The sequence below is a fragment of the Lepus europaeus genome, chromosome 9, assembly GCF_033115175.1.
Source record: "Lepus europaeus isolate LE1 chromosome 9, mLepTim1.pri, whole genome shotgun sequence".
Classification (NCBI taxonomy): domain Eukaryota; kingdom Metazoa; phylum Chordata; class Mammalia; order Lagomorpha; family Leporidae; genus Lepus; species Lepus europaeus.
The window spans coordinates 26,457,553-26,479,107 of NC_084835.1; the positions used below are offsets into that span (position 1 = coordinate 26,457,553).

At 44.0% G+C, this 21,555-nt stretch overlaps 2 protein-coding genes across 18 annotated transcripts in view; one reads left to right on the forward strand and one right to left on the reverse strand.

The window, feature by feature from the left end:
- The first annotated feature begins 230 nt into the window (after positions 1-230).
- On the forward strand, positions 231-5,803 carry LOC133767019 (ubiquinol-cytochrome c reductase complex assembly factor 5). The gene is made up of 2 exons (XM_062201075.1): positions 231-463; positions 2,671-5,803. The coding sequence occupies exons 1-2, from the start codon at positions 313-315 to the stop codon at positions 2,760-2,762; spliced, it is 243 nt and encodes an 80-aa protein (XP_062057059.1). The 5' UTR covers positions 231-312; the 3' UTR covers positions 2,763-5,803.
- A 312-nt stretch (positions 5,804-6,115) lies between these two features.
- PBRM1 (polybromo 1) overlaps positions 6,116-21,555 on the reverse strand; it is a 136,092-nt gene continuing 120,652 nt past the window's right edge. For 7 of the 17 annotated variants that reach the window (XM_062201045.1, XM_062201043.1, XM_062201042.1 and 4 more), the window contains 7 exons: positions 21,033-21,243; positions 20,158-20,359; positions 16,644-16,808; positions 13,116-13,271; positions 10,126-10,196; positions 9,802-10,018; positions 6,116-8,879 (listed from right to left, as the gene is read on the reverse strand). In XM_062201045.1, the coding sequence (XP_062057029.1) occupies positions 8,707-8,879; positions 9,802-10,018; positions 10,126-10,196; positions 13,116-13,271; positions 16,644-16,808; positions 20,158-20,359; positions 21,033-21,243 (1,195 nt within the window). In that variant the 3' untranslated portion in view covers positions 6,116-8,706. The remainder of the gene's footprint in view (positions 8,880-9,801; positions 10,019-10,125; positions 10,197-13,115; positions 13,272-16,643; positions 16,809-20,157; positions 20,360-21,032; positions 21,244-21,555) is intronic. The other 10 variants (XM_062201059.1, XM_062201058.1, XM_062201057.1 and 7 more) reach the window with 5 other exon arrangements.

A 21,555-nucleotide genomic window follows, 5' to 3' on the forward strand; every position in this document is an offset into this window, starting at 1 on the left:
ACCGGGAGCCACCGCCTGCACCCGGGAGACCGGGGGCGGGGCCGGGCCGACGCCACGTGGGAGGGCCCCAGGGCTCCGCCCCCTGGGCCTGCCGCCTCTAGAGCTGCGGCGCCTGCGCCAGCTGCCGCAGGAACAGCTGGGCTGCACGGAGCACGCGCACCTCCCGGCACTCTGATTGGCGGATGCACGCGCCCTGCCGCACTCTGATTGGTAGAGCGGTGTCCGGGCCCACGCGACGGCTCAGAGCTCCCTCCGCTCCGCACCCGGCGGACAGTGGCTGCTCATCGCCCGGGCCTTGCACCTCGGTCGAACATGTTCTCCAGGGCCCAGGTGAGGCGGGTTCTGCAGCGGGTGCCCGGGAAGCAGCGGCTCGGCATCTACAGGTTCCTGCCCTTCTTTTTTGTCCTGGGAGGAACGATGGAGTGGATCATGATCAAAGTGCGCGTGGGCCAGGAGACCTTCTGTAAGTGCGGGTGCAGCACCCCGGCTCCTCTCAGGGGCCCGTTTTCCTGGGGGGCGGGTTTAGGTGACCGATCACTCCACCAGGAGCGCAGGGCCAGTGAGGTAGGTTCCATTCGCGAGGCAGGCTCTCCTCCCAGTGGGCCACACTGATGTCCTTATGCCCTTCACCCCTACCGGGGACATTGTTTGGACTCAGGAACGGAATTCCTCACATCCATCTGTGGAAGCCGGGGGCTCCAGTCCTCTCTCAACTCTTCAGCCCAGACCCTTGAAGGAGCTGGTCTGCTTGGCACCGGGCCTTCGGCCCGTGGTCGGACGCCAGGCATTGCTTTGCTGAGCACTCCCTCCGGACAGGCCAGTTGCTCTCGCAGCAGGACTTTCTCAACCCTTAGGCTCCTGCTGCTTTGCCCCTCCGGAAAGTGTTCTGAATTTCAGTTACCCATCCTCAATATTAGAGAGCACCCAGGAGAGGATCCAGCTAAGGAACAAGGCGGAAAGCCGGATCGCTGTGCCCAGGGCTGTGAGGGAGTGGGAGGGCGGACACCTCAGCTGGCCCGGACGCTGCGGGGGAGGCTTCCAGAGGCCGGACTCGAAGGCCGAGAGGTGTCAGGCAGATGTCAGGGAGATCTGTGGGGTCCAATGGAGAGAGCAGGCATGGAAGCCCTGGGTGAGCCGCTCTGGGAGGGACTGAAGCAGAGGGGTGAAGCGGCTGGAAAGGTGCCTGGACACGAGGCACGAGGCCGCACGAGGACCAAGAATGCACCCAAGGACCCAAAGATTTTAAACAGATTCACAGCTCTGGACACGGCCTCTTGTGGAGACCAGCAGGAACAGAGCCTGCGTGCTTGTCCAGGTTGGAGAGCGTGGCTTTATCTAGGTTGGGGGCGGCAGGAATGCCAAGTAGATAGACCCCAGAGGGAGTTCTGACAAGGCCTGGAGATTGAGTGGACTCAGATGGGGGCGGGGGGAGGAGGCTGGGGAAGAGGCGACACCTTTGCTGAAGGTGGGCCCCACTTGGGTTGTGCCGAGGTGGAGATGGTTACCTAGGTCTGAAGCTCAGGTGGCAGAGCTGGCCCACGACTGTGGACCATTCAAAGGCAAACTTTGAATGCCAACCTCCAACACTTTGGAGGGACAGAATGGCCACAGGGCCAAGGAAGGTTCGCTGTCACAGAAGACAGGAGGTTGAAGAAGTCTGGCTCTGTGAGGGGAGAGGTCCCCTTGCCCCAGGGGAGACTGGAGGACACGCTAGCGTGTGTCAGAAGAGTCCCTCCCAGAGAAGGTGGCTGAGGAGTGGCCCTTGGAACTGGGCAGAGTGCTTTACTGAGGACTTTTCTCCGTGAAGGGCTGGGTGAAGAACGGTCAGAGTCACGGCTGAGAAAACAAGACGGTCAGACCTGGTAGGGGCCCAGAGGCATTAGTGGGTCTGTAGAGCACAACCAGCAGGGTGAGGCGTGCAGAGGGAAGTTGGATGGATTAGCCTGTGGTTGGGGTTCCCCAGGGCATGAAGAAGTTAAGACACTGACTAGAACGTGAGGGAATTTCAGCAGCTTGGTAGGACCAGAGGGGAGAGGGCTGAGAGGCTGGTGAGCTCTGGGGACAGCGGCCGAGAACAGCAGTAGAAGGTCTGACCCAAGCAGGATCCCTTCTGGGGAGCCTCCACGCGGCTGCAGAGGGGAAGGGGGCTGCTGCTTCAGCCCCTGCTCGGTGGTCGGTGCATGAGAGCATACAGGACGGGGGCAAGGAGGAGCCCGAGCCAAGGGTCCCTGTGCAGCAGAGGTGGTGGCAGCCGCACAGCAGAAGCCCCGCGGGAAGAGGATTATTCCTATGAGGGTGCACAATCAAAAGTCCGGAAAACAGCAGCACCTGGGAACAAGGAAACTGACCTCCCCTCCCCAGCCTGAGGGTTCCGGGTGCAGAAGCCGGTTTTAGTGAAGGATGGGTAAGAGAAGCTGGAGGGGCAGGAGAAACAGCCGAGAGGCGTGCGAGGGCATGATCCCGGCTGCAGGCACCATGTTTGCCTTGCCGTGTAAGCCTAGAGCTCCACCACTGGTCCTCAACCAGCTCGTGTTTATGTTTTGATTGTGGTGTGAAATTAGACATTCGGAGATAGGTGGCAGACCTAGACTGCGGTTCAGCTACTAAGATGTCAGCATTTTTAATCTCGCAGTTGCTTTAAAATCTAAGCAAGCTTTTTGTTTGAAACAGATGACGTCTACCGTAGAAAAGCCTCAGAAAGACAGTTTCAGAGAAGGCTGGAAGACGCATCCGAGACTGAACTTGAGCAGCCAATAAAGTGAATGTGAATCTCCACTACGGGGTCAGCTCCTTTAACAGTGTGCTGTTCAGATCTCTTGTTCTGTGACACAGCTTGTCTTCTAGCAGATACACATTACTCCAAGACGTGCCTTGCAAACAGTCTTCGTAGTTTTGCAGTCTGTTCAAATGCTTCCTACCTCCCTGCGGGACAGCACTCGGGCGGAAACATTTCCTCCTCCGACACCCACCAGAGAATCTAGTCCATGAAGTATTTCTTAAGCAAATCAAGCATCAGTCAGTACGCCTCTCAGTGCAGCCTGAATTGTAAAGCCCTTTCTTTTTGGGCCACAAATGAGAACTATATTTTTTTTGACAGAATTCTAAATAAATTATGGATATTTACATGTTCTCCACTGTGAGATCACTTAAACCGAAATAATTGTGAGAATTACATTTCTCCCAGCTTCAAGAATGTAAGCTTTGTGCTAGTGTGGACTACACATTCTTCATGCTGGTGCTCCTGTGAACAGAAATGGGCCCGTCCTTTGCGTGCCTGGGCTGGGCATCCACGAGAACTGTAGACAGCAAGCTTCCCACTCCTCTGAGGCAACGCTGCTCTCTCATCCAGCTATCCAGCTGCTGTTCCTTCCCTAAGAAATGACCCTACACAGTGTAAAACAGCCACATACTAGAACTAAACCAGGGGCTCAATCTACTGAGAGAGATTTGGCATACATTTGGGACAACTGGTAGAAAAAGTCCCTTTCCCATGTTTGGATGACCATCCAACATCTTTTCAACAAGACAGTATCTACACAGTAAAGACGACTACATCTCAAAACGGTGTTCAGATACTGTGCAGGAGCAGGCGCGCTGACTCTTCAGGATACAGTGTATCCTCAGGTTCATTGTCTCTGCCATAAACATGATCATGTCATCTACGTTTTTCTAGATATTTTCCCCCTTAAGTTTGTCCTTTTATGCTAGAATCAGTTTAATGTAAAATGACTCAGATCTTATGAAAAGCACTACCCAGGGCTGACGTGGCGCAGCGGCTTCAGCTGCCACCCGTGACACTGGCATCCTATATGAGCCCCAGTTTGAGAACTGGCTGCTCCACTTTCGATCCAGCTCCCTGCTAACGTGCCTGGGAAAGCAACGAAAGATGGCTCAAGTGCTTGGACCCCTGCCACCCACACTGGGAGACCTAGATGGAGTTAAAAGGCTCCTGGCTTCAGCCCAGCCCCGCCCTGGCCACTGCAGTCATTTGGGGAGAGAACCAGCAGATGGAAGATCTCTATTCTTCTACCTTTCAAATCAATAAAATAAATTTTAAACAAACAGAAAGCACTACCTACAGCAAGCTCAGTCACTACCGGGAGACGGTTCTGGAGTGTGAAGGTAAGTGACCAGCACCACCAGGAGGAGGACTGTGGTTCCTGAATTCTCATGCCCAGTGTGTCATCGCGAGTTCCTGGTGATCCTGACTTACAGATATTTTAATGATTAGAAGCTACTTAACAAAGTTAACCTGTCACATGAGTCTCTCAATCAGAGACGGTCACATTCCCTATGTTCTCCCTTGCCCATATTTGCTATTTCTAGAGAATATGTCACACACATACATTTTACAAAGATTAACAAAAAGTGTTCATAAAACCATTAGCCAACTTCTGCAACTGCTCAGCTCCATGGTTCCATGGCTCCTCTCCAGGGAGAATCACTGGCCTGAATTTTGTCTTCCTTCACTGGAGTTTTTCTCTCCACTTCTACTCCCTACTCTTTTCTTCTTTCCCTTGCAGTGCTGATTCACTGAAGGACAACACACTTTAGAAAATGACAAGATAATGTCTGACTTCAAGGCAGGTAGACTAGGGAAGGAACTACTGTATTCAATGGAAGAAATGTTTTCATAGCACATTAGGCTATGAAAGATGCTGTAAGAACTTACCTTTGTTAAGGTGCAAGCATTTAACTTTCCCTCAAAAAATTCTTTAGCTCTTTTTTTTACTAGGAACGTGACACCACCACACTTACCAGATACTAGAACTGTTTAAGGGAACTTAACATGGGAAGAACCACAATGCTCTTATATACCGATTATAGAATGCCAATGGCTCCTAGTATGAACATGGGAAAAAATTTTAACATATTTCAAAAACTACAGCACTTATTCTAGAATGATGGAAAACCTAATTAGCATTTATTGTTAACAACCTATGGCCTTTCTAGTGCTAGGGAAAGACCATGGGTTTCAGTCTGTCCCCTTATCTGAACTGACAGGGAAAGTAACTCAGGCACAAACTAAATAATAAATGAAGGTTATTTTTGTCCACCTGCCAGTTCAATTATGGAAGTCTTGCCTAAATCCCTGATGTTACAACTTAATCACACTCATCTTTCTTTTTATGTGTTTGCATTTTTCACACTGAATTACGTATCTTTAAAAAATATATATACTCCTGCATCACTGTGTTTTGTTCAGCAATCTAATCTCCTACTAAGCAGTACCAGTGCTTAGTCTTTACACATGTATTAACCTTGGAATCTCTTGCCACATTAACACACAATACACAAGTCATTAACACCACAAAATACCCCAAAGGGGAAAGAAACATTAATTTGCTCAGCTCTGAACTTTCACTTGGCTGATCCAGCATCATTCCAAACTAAAAAGGAACAGAGTACTATTCAGCAGTACTGGTTTGCTTAGCATTCAGCCGGGATGCTTCCACGTCAATGGTTGTTCAGAATATGCTCCAGCACAGATGGAAGTCAAGGCCTTAACTCGGGACAGAACCACAGGGATTTGCAAAGTGATATTAGAGGAAAACAGTTGTTTGATTTTACCAACACTTTCCATGGAAAGCATTTTCGTGAAAAGCACTTCTGTTTAAGAACTTATAGACATAGCAAATACACACCTGGGCTACATGTCTCTTCTGGACACAGACAAGCTAACTCTGAAGTAGGTTATTCTGCTTTATGATAGAGGACATTCCTCATCTTCTGCCCTCGTAACTCTCTTCAGTTTTAACTTCAACCCACACTGCTGCCCAAGCTGCGGACAAGTGAGAATTCCCTGACGGCCAGCCCAAGAGGCGTGCCATGGGGCACTTCCAAGCGCAGTCTACCTTGACCTTCCGTGCAACTCAGCCTGAGCCCTGAACCAGAGGTCTGGACACTTTCACCTCCACCTGAGTAGCTTTCTTCCCTTAGGCTGGCAGCCATATCCTTGTCAGCATGAAACCAGGGCTTGTGAGAGTTAAATCTGCTGGAAACTAACATCTGACACAGTTTTAACAGAACACCCAAACCTGGTTAATCCAAATCACTTTGCAAACTCCATTTTTATTTGGATTAAAAAGCTTTAGATGAACAAACATATGATACATACATGTTATAAGACTAATTACCACTTAAACCTCAGATGATGATGATACAGAAATTAGAATAAACCAAGTTTTAATCAGGTCTGAAAACCTTCAAGCTGAAAAGTCATCAACACCAATTTGGGGATTTTACACAAATAAGTGTCCCCCCGCCCCCACTTCAGTTCTTCCTCATAGGAAGGGAAGGGTGGGTGAAAAAAACAAAAACAATTAAAGGCCTTTTAAATCAGTTGGCTGACAAAACAGACTATTTTAAACCTATAGGTTTTCCCGCATATAAACAAAATTCTCCACAGGAACTTACATTTTGAAAACATTTAGGCCATTATACTTTCTAAGCCACATTACTACAGTTCCTAAAACTCGTGAAAAAAAAGATGAATAGTTTACTTGTACTTTCTTAAGTCAGAACATTTTTTTTTCTTTTTTATAGAAGATGGCTGATCTCAAATCTTATATCCTAAATGTTAACTGATATTCTTTAGGTTAGTATACAGAAACACATGATTCTAAAATAAATACTTAGGATTTTTTTAAAACATTTATTTAGGGCCTGTCTACTAGTGCCCTGGGCCGGCTCTGCACTGTCTTATGGAATCCCCTGGCTGGACCCATGGTTCCCAAGGCACCTTGAGACACTGGCAAGGAGCCCGGAGTGCTCTGGTTTCTAATGCCCCATGTGGCCCACAGTGAAGAGTTTGTAGAGGCTTCCCAAAGAAGTCTCATCCAGACCTTAAAAAGGGAAACAAATGAATGAAATAAATAAATAATTTAACCAAAATTAGACTTCAGGTTCTTTGGTGTAATTCAAGGAAATAATGTCTAGAAATAAAAGAATCTTAGTCCATGATGATTCAATGGCCCAAATAACCAGGAACTGAAGATTTCTTTATCTGATTCAGATTAACAACAAGGTACTGACATAACTACTGCAATATATTTTTAAAAATTCAAAATTGTTTAAAATACGTGATGCAAACTGAAATCCAGTGGTTGACTAAAGGCAATTAAGCTACAAGGGTCGCTTGTATCTGAAGTATCATCTAGATACAAGAGACTTTTTCCATCTTACACTCTTTTGCCCTCATGATTTATTAAGTATGGTAATTACACATCTGGGTATTGATTCATAGCAGTTTAAAAGGAAAAAAGCATCGAGAGTCACCCTCTCAACTGAGAAACAGCAGTGGAAGCTCCACCACCATGACAAACACTGTGTCACAATAAAGCAGGTTTCAAAAACATACCACCAAGTTACATAACTCCATGTTCCTCGCTGCCTCCAGTCTGAGCATCAGACACTGCCTCCAAATGTTTATTCTAGGGCCATATAAGAAGGACAGGGTCACCAAACCCAAGTGTTTGGGATCTGTTATGGTATTTTTAGTGATCATTTTCTTAAACTATGATTCCCTTCTCTGTAATTCAAAAGCAGAAGCGAAACTTAAAAAAAAATTTTAGAAAGCATTAAACTCTGGTTGTGAATCAGAACCCTGAAACTTACAAGAAAAAAAGGCCACATCTCATAACGAGGAAATAAAACATAAAACATAGCTGCATGTGCAGGCAATCTACATTTTCATGATTATCCTTTTGGTACACCTCAGATCCAATAACACACTCCCTCCCCTAGATCAGGTTAGGTGTTATGTTTAAATCAGCTCCATGCACACCTCAATACTTTCTTGCAGATCAGTGTTTTTCAATGTAACAAATTTAAAATTTAAAATCATCTAACATGTATAGGCATAAACTGTAAATTCATTATACACAGATCAAAAGTACCCTTACACTTACCTGCCAGACTACACATAATTCAGGTGTGCACAGGTTCCGCCAGAACCACTGGCAGCAGCGATGTCTACCTCCGCACAAGAGAAAGCACTCTCTTCTAGCTGCACTAGCTGCACGAGGGCTCAGCACAGACGCCAGCTCTCTGCAGTGAGCCTCAGGTAACGGCGCCCATGTGCTGTCCGTCAACACCTGCAACCTAAATACCAACCTTTCAAAGAAAGCACTTCACATCACCTGTAAGAAACTGCTTTTGTGGAAAGTGGCTTAAGATATTCAGGCACATGAAACAGACACTGAAGTACACTCCCCTCTCTAAGATGTAAACTAGGACCAACTTCACATTTCGTTGTCAACTTAAACTAATCTGTAAACTCTTGTGTTTTTTTTTTTTTCATTTTGTTTGTTTATAAAAAAGAAAAACAAAACACCCTCCCACCCAAAAAAAAACACACAACAAAAATCCCAAGCCAAGACAAAAACCTTTCATGGTTTCAGTTCCATGGCAACAAGTAAAAAGATAAAACTCCCAGTCTACATGTACAACCAATTATGAAACTGGTTTTAAACGAAGGAAACATATGCAAAAAAATCTTTGTGTATTTGATAAAGTCAACTTAATATAACAAAAACCAAATTGAAATAGCTTATTAAAAGTGTCCGTATATAAAAATGGCCTTGTGATGTACAGTAAAATGCAATAAAAATTATCCTCCTTTGTTCCTTCCCCCACCCCCAGTAACTAAAATGGCTACTGTTCCACAACTCTGTATGCTTCTATAAAAGAAACGTAATGATGTGATTAAACGTTTTCTAGGTTGTATGCTTGGCGAATGTTGAGGGTGTCTCGGAGCATTAAATCCCGAAGGCGCCAGAGGGCATCCGCCATGGTGGTGTGGGCCCCTTTACTTTTCAGCCAGTGAGAAGGCAGGCGACTCTCCTGCTCTTTTGACAAATGGACATCACGTCTTCGAGCTAAAATTCAAGTGCAGAGAAACGGAAGTTGGAATGTTAAGGTGATAAAACATCCTCAGTTCCAAGGTCTGACAGATTTGCAAAAACATAAAACACTTAGTATTTGAAATATTATTAATTTTAACTACAGAATATTTCCAAGCAAATTTCTTGTATCATTTTACTAGGCTCTAAAATATCCAATCATTATTTTATTATAGGCGCCCCTAGTATTTACTAATTACTTCAATGCTAACAAAAATGCCTAAAAAGGTACACATGTGAACAAAAGGAAACCACAACTGCTACTCTTTTTCTTTTTTAATGAAGAAAATAATTTTATCTATTTGAAAAGCAGAGGGCAAGAGAGACAGGAAGACAAAGAAAGGCAGACACAGAATCTTCTATCCAGTGGTTCACTCCACAAAAGCCTGCAACAGTTGGGACTCGACCAGGCTAGAGTCAGGAGCTGAGAACTCAACCCAGTTCTTCCTCATTTGTGGCAGAAACTCAGTTTCTCTAGCCATCACCACTGTCTCTCAGGGTCTGCATTAGGAGGAAGCTGGAATTAGAAAGTGGGACTCAGAGTTGGACGCCAGGTACTCCAACATGGGATGTAAGCATCCTAAACTGGCTTCTTAATTTCTAGGCCAAATGACTGCCTCTGAATAATTTTTAATTTACCCAAATAGATCTACACTAATGCCCAACTGCCTGAAAAATATTCAGATTCTATTTGAAAAGTGATGTCTGACAAAACTAAGCTTGAAATTTGGCCAAAAAACCCCTATTTCAGTGTGTGATGTCAATAGGCAAAGAAGCTCCAAACTAAGCAATACATAATTTATTTTACTTGTGTAAGAAAGAGAGAAGCTAACTGTAGAAGATGCCAATAGTAGTGAGGAGGCTTTGAGAACGCAGGCATATCTGGAAGGACTCTTACCTGCCAGGGTCTGGTCCCACTTGCTAATGCTGTTGGACTCAGCACTGAGTCCTTCAATATATTTCAGGTAGGCCTCTGAGTGGAGCAGTCGTTGGGTCTTTGGTGGGGGAGCCACAAACATGGGTGTTGTTGGCTGCTGGATGACAGGGGGGCCAGCTGGATGTGGGCCGGGATATGGAGGTGGTGCTTGCTGCCCAGGAGGTCCCAAAACTCCCACCTGAAACAGCACAGGACCACATGGTGAAGCAAAAAGATACTGGGCACATGTTCTAAGAAGAAAGATGACTAGAATTCTAATGCAGAAAATCAAAATGGGAGGCTCACCTGTTGTCCATAAGGACTTCCACCTGGAGCTGGAGTCCCTACCATAGGGGCCACTCCTTGGTTCATGACACCTATAATTCAGAATGCAATGGCACAGTTAGAGGCTCTGGGTTGAGATGACTGAAAAACTACTGTCTGATAAGAAATGATGACATTCATAATGCCACCCTATGTACCTCTGCCCTTGAGTGTTTGTGGACAGGAACCCTAAGCACCCCAAACAGGATTCAAATAGAAAACTTATGTTCTTTTGTTTCTAGGTACTTAAGGCACAACGCTAGTTTAACTTGTTAGATGCACATCCACTGCTTATGGCTTAGAAAGGATCTGAACTCTGCACAAAATCCTAGTACTTCCCTAGGTGAGCATTAGTCAGAACATAGCTCTATTATCGAGGTATTTTTCTTCTGACAAAAGGTTGTCCTATCAATCGGGCCGGTGTTTAATTTCAGCAGGAATGGCTTCGCAGTAAGCAATATGCTAGGATACTAGGGACACAAAGGAAAAGGCTATGGAAACAGTGGATTAGATTTGTGGAGTCTGGAGGTGTAGCCTTGCTGTCTGTTCATAGGCCAGCAACCAGCACCTGGCTCTAACCGGAGTTACTAGTGTTGGCAGAGAGAAGACGCTTCCATTGGATAGAGAATCACTCTGAAAAGAGATCATGTGGAAGTGGGGTAGCCCTGCTGCTACAATGACAAAGGGCCCATATATTTGTAGTCTCTGGGAATAATCAGGTAGACTCTCCTTAGTGAATGCTCACAAGCAGCTGTCGTCTCACAGGCACTTGTTGATAATAATGAAATGTCCTAAATTTAGTGTCTGAGGCTATTTTTATCTCAAGGCTCTCCATTTGTAATTCTGATAAAACACAAAGAGGCAAGGAGCCCAGTTTATTAAAAACTAACACACAAAGCACAACCAAAGCTTAACAAGTCCCGCTGGCTGTGCAGAAGGATTCAGGGGAGCTACCTCCGGTGCCTATAGTTCCCCTGGACTAAAAATGCTGGTATTTTGATCAGCCAGAAGTAGCCTATTATTCTAGGGTCACAATTGCTAAATGCCACTTCCAAGAAGTATTAGGCATTCTTTTATTTGTTAGAGGAAAAACAAGCTAAGAAACAAGCTTCTACTTTAAAAGCAAGGATTTTTATATTCCAACACTCTAAGTGTACCTGGATCACCACAGTAGGATCCTGGTGATTATTTGTGAACACATGGTTTCACTGGTTAGCTGCCCCACTCCATTCTAGACACTCAACCAACCTGGACACCCCAACACAATGGAACTCTCTAGACTGCCTCTGTCACTGCTCTGCAGGGCAGCACACACAAATCCACAGAGTTCTGCTCCCCTGTTCTGTGTCATGCCAGGGGCACCAGGGAGAATGTGAGCTGAGTCACCAGAGGAGCTCCCAGCGCCTTCTGCTCTTCAAAGTCTGACTAGACATGTATTTGTGTAGACACTAAGAGGGGTCCTTCCTTGTCTCCCTGACTGTGGCCAGCTGTGTTGTGTTGTACTTCCTTCAAACTCAACTTAGAACCTAACAAGGGCACAAAGGAACATAGCCTGTGCCCCAACACCCGCTAAAAGACAGGTGCTACCTGGAGGGTATCTGTCTTGCACGTGGCTTCCGCTGAGCGTTACATGACCCTAGAAGGTGTTATTTCTAACCTATTCTTAATGGCTCAGCGAGACACCTGGGCCATGGTGAGAGGGCACAGAATGAGGGCCAGATCCACCTGTCACATGGGAACACCTAATTTATATCTGAACTCTGCTACAACAGGAGCCAAACACAGGCCACCATTTTATAGCAAAGTACCCACTCTCACAAACACTTCTTCCTCTGGAAACATCTGGAAAAAGACACTTTGGTGGAGTCACGGATATTCTCTAAGAACATTCACACAGACAGTAACTGGAGGCTGAGGCTACGCCATCGGGTTTGTTTTCCTTGTACACTGCTGGGTCAGCCCTTGGGAGCGTCATTTGGAAACCTGCAAAAATCTTACAATCAGTAGGTCCAGTGCTGATGTTAGCAAATCTAATGAGTTTCCAGCCACCTTTAACCTGGAACAGGCCCTTTTAGCTGATAATTTAGGTAATGGATAAAATGTTATTCCATTCATCTTAGGTCACATTCCCTCCAACAAGATTTTAACTAAGAGTTTGTTCTTTTGCAGACAAAGGCAATTAATGCAGGAACTTGTGATCTTAAGTTTTCTTTAACATAACATTCCAACTTGTTAATTCATTATAAAGTGAGGCTGAATGTGGTTATTTCTGGACTCCATTTATGTATTTCTATGTGCAAGAACTTCTGAATTTCTGATGACACACAGCCAACACACAGCAAACAGGGTAGGCCAAGCTGTTCTTTAAAATGCTACCTGGTGGTACATGGTGCTTCCCAGGGGACTCGTACCTCCTTATGATTCCTAAGCCACACTGGGCAAAGGACTTCTGAAGAGTTACACAATGGTGACTCTAAATGCCCCTGGGAGGGCTGCTTGATGAGGAGTGGACAGACCAGGGACCTTAGACAGAAGACTCTGTGAGGTGACAATTATACCAGAGGAAGAAACGCACTCAGGAACAGAGTGCTTTTTTATGTGACTCTGAACTAAGAATCTGGGAGACTTCATTCACTGATAAAGGGGAACAACCTCCTAGGCTGCCTGGGTTTTTTGAGCACATGTCATATTGCTTGAGTGATGACAGAGTATGTCTCCTGCCCTTCAGTCAGCTCAGTCTAGCCTCTGTCATGTGTCCTGTGCTACTGCCAGGCAGCCAGGTGCACAAGGACACAGGTGCTGGAGTCGTCTGCTCAACACACAGGACAAGCCCTGCTGCTGACATCTCTTGGATTTTCAGTGAGAGAAGGCCTGGTCACAATGGGCAGCAGGTGCCACCTGGAACAACTGGCTGAGGGAGGAAAAAGAATGTGAAGATGAGATTAATGAGTGAATGAGGATGAAGTTCTTACCCGGTGGTGGGATGCCTGGGAGGCCAGGCACACCTGGCGGAAGATGGTGGGGTGGAGGCCCCCCAGGGTGAAGTGGCTGCATGCTGCCCATGCTAACAAGGCCATCAACTGAGCCCTGCAAAGGTGGAAGGCCTGGCGGATAGCCACCCATCATGCCTTGAAGGACACAACAAATTTCAGACATGCATCATTAACATGCAATATGAGCTAAGTAATAACAACCCTCCCACATGCACTATACCAATGAATAAAGCACCCTTAGTACTGCATGATAGAACGGCAATTAGTGTAATTATTTTGTTGCAATAATGAACAAAATAAAACATTACAAATATGAACCCAACATTTCTGGATGAATTAGTACTTAGTACATTATTATTTGTAGTTATTTCCCCTGGGATAAATATGCTACATGTTTTCAGTTAAATAATGATAAAGAGGAGTTCTAGTAATAGCCTTCCCAAGGCCAGAAATATTCAAGCTGTTCAACCAGAGTGACCAGTTCTGCTGACCGCAATTCTAACTGCACATTACACAACCATCATTCCACTCTGCCCACACTCATATGCATGAGGGGAAGCTGGAATGGAAGGAAACGAGCGCTCAGTCCTCATCACAAAGCATGCTTCTCCAGCTTGGGGGCAACAGTGTTTCAGGACTTCTCCATCTCCTCCTCCTCCTCCCTTCCAGCCCACCTCTGCTGGTGAGAATGGACTGTGCTCAGGCTTGAGCTCTGGAAAAGCTTCGAAGAGCCATTCCAATGAATAATGTTTCATTTTTGGATCTCAAAACATGATACAATAAAGATAAAACCTAAACCCTCCCAAGCCAACCAAAGCTAAGGTCTCTTCAGGTGTCTACACAGAGACCTTAAGGAGGAAGGGCTGGAGAATCAGGCTCTGCTGACTTGAAATAGGCCAACTGTCCTCACTGTCTCCAAGCTCACAAGTGTCCTCACATAAACCTTCAGTTAACAGGGAGCATTTTAATGGAGATACAGAATTTCTGTGAACAGAGGCTTTTATTCTTTTATTTTCAAAGTGCACCTTCATATAACAAAGACTGCTGGCTAGGGAAGAGGTCTAGCAAAGACTTATCTTTGGCCAAAGGAGTAAAAACAATAAAATAATTTTAAAATGTCAAGAACTCACCCACCAAAAGACCTTTAAAATCACATGGCATTTTTTTAAAAACAAGAACAACAATATGACTTTTCTGGGATTTGCAATGATCATGAATGAACAAGAACACAAAACTCCCCCTGAAATGCAATCACCTTTGGTCACAGCTTCTTTAAAAGGGATGATTAAAGGGCTAGTGCCAAACCTCATTTCTATCAAATACTCTTTATAGAGGAACTCTGGGAAATAGTGAAAAACTCCAGGTTCTGCTGAGGGTTTTACTCTTTGACTTTCCCTGAAGAACTATTTGAAAAATATTTATAAATGTTTAATCTTTTAAAGCTATGAAATAGCTGAAAATTCTGTGATTGACTCATCCTGCTTCCTTAGTCATGAGCTGACTGCAAGACTTACAATTATACAAACCAATAAAACAAATTTTAAATTGTAATAGCTCTACACATGAAATAGGATTATGAGTTTCATTTAAAAAAATGACAGTTCAGATAACAAAATCTACTTTTGAACAGACACCATCACCTTAAACATGAGGAGATCCAAAGCTACCAAACTGTTTTAACCACACCACTAGATAGAGCACTCAGGGATAAGTAGGTGAGAAATTGAAGAACATTAGGAGGCTTTGCTTTCAATTACAAAAGCCCATCTGAACGCAGCCTGTAGAGGCTGTGGTTGTAGAAATAAATTATCAAGAACTGAAAGACATGGCACTTGTCTTCATTAAACTGTACTTTGGCATTTATTATCCCAGTCACATGTGTTCAAATGAGCTTCAATGCTTGTAAGCAAAGCTGGTCTCAAACAGCAACAAGGTTAAGACTCAGGCCCTAAGCAACCTTATAAATAAGCCCATGAAAAATCATTCTCTGAGCTGCACCGTTCCCACTAAAGACCAAAGACTGGTTACTGTCGAGAATGCTTGCCCTTCACTCCCATGGCCCGGAAGTCTGGGCAGCATACCCTTAACAATGGAGCAGGGGCATTCTAGAGGGCCCACCCTCCTCACCCATACAGCTCTATGATTTATTCCCCAACAGGGAGCTAAAATGCTGCAGCTGCTGTTTTCTCTGTTTTTAGCTGTTTGTATTCATTTTGTTAATGTGTCCCTGGGTTTTGTAGTCAAGGGCACAATGCCACAATATCACACATCAAATACAACAAAAGAGGCTGAATATCAATGAGGGAATTCTAACTTTCAACATCCCCCGTGTTCAAGGCCTGATTTCTAAAAACCTCCAGAACCCCATTAACCAAAATGGGCCATGGAATAGAGCAGGCGATTATGAGATTTGTTAGATCAACATCAGTTACACTGAAAGTACTGAAAGCCACGATTCAGATGTGCTTTGGCGAGTGCAACTGCTGAGTTCAGCGATAGTGCATTTGAGAACTTGCCATCACAAAAGTTAGGAGCGACAATGGAAAAGTTATGCTACTCTTCCTGAAAAAGCAAAAACAAAACAAAATAGCAAAAACAAAAACAGCATCTCAACAAGCCTGCCTTCAACAACACTGTCTTGGACTCCCTGCAAAAGAGGTCAAAGTGCTTGCTTCAGAAGAAACGGGTGGCTTGAACAGACCTCAGCAGGCTTGGAGAGATCACAAAGGAGGGGCCTGAGAGGTGGTCTGCAGGCTTCTCACTGGAGACAGACATGTCAAACAAGGACATTCAATTCAAGAATAGTCAAATTTGCTGCAGCTTCCAGAACCAGAGGCAACACACACAAGCAAACCACATTCATCAGTTTCTTTTTTGTTTTCTCTTGCTTAAAATATGTGACTGGGATACTAACAGAAAATGCAGTTTAATGTAATTTAATAGAAAAGCATTACAGAGTGGGCACAATGAATTGAATAAGGACTTCGTATTTTCTTTAGCAGTCATGCACATTGGTGACCAAGAAAGGATTTACAATTCATTGTCAAAAATCCTTTTAAATGGTCAGTGTTTTAAGGATGGCTGCAGCAGAACAAGGCAAACTGAATACTGGAATGAAACGGGAAAATCAACACCACCTAAAGGCTGGCTTCATGTTTTCTCTTGGGAGTTCTTCTAGAACAGAATTCAGGGTCTGTTTCTATCTTGTGCTTTATTTAGTGCTCTATCAGGAGCAGTCTGGGGTAGAGAACATCACCAGACAATGCCTACAGCCTGGCAAGAGTTGCTCCCTACCAATTCCCAAGGTTAGGCCCAGGGCCCATTTCTGGGGCAGAGGGGGAGGCATTGCCTATATGGGAAAGGCAATACAGGACAACATGATGATTTCAAACTTTGAATCTGTCATGAGAAAAGGCTATATAGACTGTGGCCTACTCCTCATTGGAGAAAAAAAAAATGAAGGAATTTCTTAAAGTGGAAAAAAATGGTCTTAGCTCCTGTTTTTACCTGCAACAGGTGTCAACTGCTGATTGAGCATCCCCATTGGTGTTGGTGGTGGCACCACCCCCATGAGAGCCCCCACAGGGGTGCCTGCTCGGGGAGAAGCACTCGGCTGCTGTTGCTGTGCTGCTCGCTCTCTCTCCTGCTGCTCAGCAACTTTAGCTGCCCGCTCTGTAAAGGCATTTCAGATTTTCAATTCTGTTTTTAACCCAGGAATTCAAAATACCATCCATTGCATTCAACAGGACTAGTAAAAACACAGGCAACAGTTCTGTCTCAATGGAAAAAACAGTAGATGACTAGTCTCCAACACAGGAGGAGTCGGGCTGCTTTCACTTGGTAACCTAGAATCCAGCTTTCCTATCCCATCTTGAGAACTGGTCTGCAAAGATTTCAAGAATGTTAAGACTGCAACACACATTCAGAAAGCACAGGTTTTATTTAAACATGTCACCAGCGTAACCAATGAGGTTAATCTCATGAGGCACCCTGAAGATGAGAAGCACTACCATTATTCTAATATTAATAGCATTACAGATTATTTATAATTTCAACATGAAGCAATTCCATGGCCCATTATAATTTTTGGCACAAATGTTACTTACTATATTTTCCTGATTCCTTGTACCCAATTTTCCTAAGATTTGAGGACTCTTTATCATTAGTGTCATATAGACTTTAGCAGCTGAAGAAAATTAACTCTGTAAGGGAAAAGTAGCTTATTGCCTCCTATACAAAGATTTAAGGAAAGTAAACAGCTAATTTCTACACTCCCACGGAGCAAAGAGGTCATGCTTAATAAACCCTCAGGGGAAAAAATGCATGATACTCCAGGCTACAATCGTCAGAAGCAGGGAATACATACCTATTTCTCTCTCTATAAATGTGATATGCATATGTAGCAATGGACAAGGTACTGAAAGAACTAGATTCTCTGAAGCAGAGCAGCTCAGTACTGACCATAACTCCTCCTCAATCGGTGAAAGTTCCAGAATCCACTTCTACGTCATCCAAAATGCAAGAGGAGCATTTGTTTGTGGCAGTTCTGTGTGATGGAGCACATCCTGCTATCCTCCTCACTCCCTTGAGCTACTCTGCCCGCACCTCCAGAGCCAAGAACCCCAACAATCACATGCCTAGTCTCTCTGGGAGCTAGCAAACTGGGTCCCCATGGGAGAACTCTAGAAGTGCTGTATGTATTCCCAAAGCTCCCACCACACAGGCTTTTTTCTGAGTTACCATTCTTAATTAGGAAATCCTCCCCACTCTTCACATGGGCAAACGGAGGATGGGAGACTGGTAATGATTTGTCCAAAGATGCAGAGAGAACTCAGCAATCTATGACTCTGACTCCTGATATCACACCCCAACTGCCACACATTAACCCTCCAACATGGTGTTCAAAGGGCTACAGCTAATCTGAGGAGGGGTAAAATAACTCAACATCACCTTGCCTAAAAGAGAATCGAGAAGCTACAGCCCCAGTTCTCCTTTAGTGCAACAGTGTGGGGAAAGCCGAGTGAGTCAAAGGCCCCGTTGCTGTGACAGAGTCGCCTACGTGGACTTCACTCACTACCACTGTCCCAGCTTATAGACTCTGTACACTCAATACAATTGAATATGAGGAACAAAGGCCATTAGAACAACTACTTCCTCAGCAGAAAAAAAAAAAAAAAAAACACAAAAGCCAAGAAACAAAAAGACTCTAAACCCCCACATTAAATTTTAGTATTTTTATTACAAATGATACAATAGAATGAGAGACCAAAAAAATGAAGCTGAAAAAAAGAAAAATTTAGGACTGTGGATGGAATACTGGACTGGCTACCTGTTGGCTCTTTCTGAGACAAACCCAACTGGGCTGTCTGAGGAAACAAAATTATTAAAACAAAGCCAGTCAAACTTCAAATTCTGGGTTTGAATTCAATGGGTAAGAACAGCAAAAGTTCAGTTCTCGTGGCTCAGGCAGAGGCAACTGAGTCACGAGCTCATCCTCACTGGGTTCTCAGGGAATTTCACACTCTCCTCTGAATCTTTCATCTCTTCCTCTCAGCTCTGCCCCAATGTTTTTACCTCTCCATCACTTCAGATGGGTCTCTCTTGTTCACACCCTAATTTACCTGTCACACAGTACTGGCTTTATGGGCCAGGGAACAGGTTTTACACCCCTGTTAGCTTCATTTCTAACATTCCTTGAACTGAGAGGTATACTTGGTTTTCGCTTTCACTAAGGTCAGAAATATCAAAGCTCCCCTAAGATAGTTCTTAAGGAACTCAAAGAATGTTGCACAAGGTATCAGTTTTTTTATTATACTAATAGACATTACATGACTACCTGGTCAAATTTCAGAAAATGACAGATAACCAAAGAGCAGGTTTTTTTTTTTAAACTACAGCTCCTTAAGGCTTTAACATGGTAATATGTGCAGTGACTTTCCAAGAAACAGCTTGGAGTGCTTCTCAGACTGGTCTTGCCACAGGGTATTTTTCTGCTGAGCAGCCTTCAGGAGGATTAGGGTACAGCACAAGATCTCTGCGGAAGACTGTCAGATTAATTTTGTAATCATCGATTAATTGTAATAAATGAAAGGAATTTTCAAAAAAGGGTTTTCTTGGAGACTTCATAAACTTTAATAAGGGGAGAAACTTTAATAATTGATGTTTGCTGAAAATAATGGATTTGGACCTAGCTGAGGTACGTAATAACTGACCACCACAGAGGATGGCTCTGAACTGGAAAATGAACACATAAACCTCCAACGGAAAAATACAGTTCCAAGAGCAATAGACCTGCCTAAACTAATGTTTACTACTCATTTATTAAAGCCATGCTCGATATTTTAAAAAGAACAGAAAACTAAAAAGACAAAAATCTCTCTGAAGTATCTGTCCCTAATGGTCAGAATCATCAAGTGCTTGAATGACAGCTCACGGACCAAAGTACTTTAGTTATAAAGTAAAAGGAAAATAAAGGCAGTTGAGCTTTATCAAACAGACCCCAGCTGCCTTAAAAACAGCCATAGTAAGACACAGCACAGGCCAGGACTGGCCTAAAGGAACCAAGTACTACAGCCAAGCCTCAGTCTAAGTTTAAACATAGGGCTTATCAAGAGCCATAACAGAAGACTGCTGATTTTAAAGGGCCCCTTCCTGATGAATATATTAACCAAAATTATAATTAACATCATTATATAATCATTCTCCAGCTCAATATATGTGTGTTTAAAGGGCTCAATGAAAGAAGAAACTCATGCAATTTTTAATAGCCAAGTATTCCTGTTTGAGAACTCTTGCGGGAGAACACCACCAGCCTCAGGGGTCAAGTCAAGGGCAGCGCTCTGCTCAGTCAGTCAGGGCTGGCATCTAGACTGCTGGCTGGGTACCATCTGGAGAAGTCCCCAACACAAAGTTCATGTGCAAGTGGTAAGCACAAGAAAGTAAAACCTGTCTATGCACGTGCATTTCTATAAACATATCCTTGCTTAGAAAGCTGAGACAGTTGTGCATTGTTTCTATTTACCTTCATATTCTGCTTTCTTGGCCGTCTCCAGGTTTCTCCATTCTGTCCCCACCAGTCGGCTGAGCTCCCCAAAAGAGTAGTCTGGATGCTGGGCCTTAATCACAGCTCTCATTTCACTGCTGAACAGGATGTAGCCACTCATGTTGATTTTCCGTTTGGAGCCTTCTTTCTTTGCACTGCCTTTGGCAGACTTTGGGGTAGACTGTAAGACAGAAAGCTTTTATAGTGCATCAGAACACTGCATTTAGTTAATCGCTCAGTTTCTGGAAACCAGGAACACAGGATTCAACAGTTACTGTTTTACAGACATGTTCAGTTTATAGCTGGTCATTTTCTTGGTCAAAGTATATTTCTTCTTTGCTTCCTACCATATAAGACATACATGAAAATTTCACTGAATTCCATGACTGTAATCTGTAACGGTGACCTCATAATTAATTCTTGAGAAAATTCTAAACAACAACAAATACAAACAGGGATCACCTTAACCCTGGTTGAGGTCCTAAAGAAAGAGATATTAAAAAGATACAGGTGATAAAAGTTAGAGTACTAGGTTGATGCCATTCCTTATTGCTTTTCTAATGTAAGGTAGGGAGAGTCTTTTAACTGAACTTGCCATTAAACCAAATATGAAATTTTAAAGATATATATTTTAAATGATTAACAGCATTAATATGATAAACAATGGATTATTATTGGCTTAGTAATATGATAGATTTAATTTCAATCAACAAAAATAAATAAATCAACAAAGGCACTGAGAAAGGAAAAAAATGCCGTGCTTTCCTGCAGTATTCTAAGTGGAAGCCCACCTATGGAGAAGCTGCAAACCAAAGCTGGGAATAAAACCAGTACCAGGAACTTGTCACCTTCACCTGTGGGGGAGTGTAGGGCATGAGGTCCAGCTCACTGGCCAGGGGAGTCTGGAGCTGAGGTAGAGAAGGAGGCTCGATCACCTCACTATCTTCTTCCCCCATCTCTTCAATATCATCATCTCCACCTTCTAACTCAGCAAATTTAGCTTCTAGCAACTGGATCTTCTTTTCCAACAAAGGTGAGGGCTCCTTCTGAGGAACGATTGGTTTTCTGAAAAAAATAACATAAAAAATTAAAATCACCTAACACTAGTCAGAAACCAGTGTTCTACCTTAATATCTAGAAATACATTCCTGCAATCTGCAACATACACTCTAAGGGCAGTAAGGGAGTTTAAATAAATACATATTAAGGAAGTCACTTCTACTTAGAGATGCTTGATTTATTTATTTTTAAAAGATTTACTTTTTGGGACTCCCACATGGGTACAGGGGCCCAATCACTTGGGCCATCTTCTACTGCTTTCCTAGGACATAGCAGAGAGCTGAATCCAAAGAGGAGCAGTCAAGACTCGAACTGGTG

Excerpts from the sequence above, each read along its gene's own strand:
- LOC133767019 (XM_062201075.1), top strand. The coding sequence starts at position 313 with ATGTTCTCCAGGGCCCAGGTGAGGCGGGTTCTGCAGCGGGTGCCCGGG. Across the intron at positions 464-2,670 it reads CGTGGGCCAGGAGACCTTCT|ATGACGTCTACCGTAGAAAA; the intron begins GTAAGTGCGGGT and ends TGTTTGAAACAG.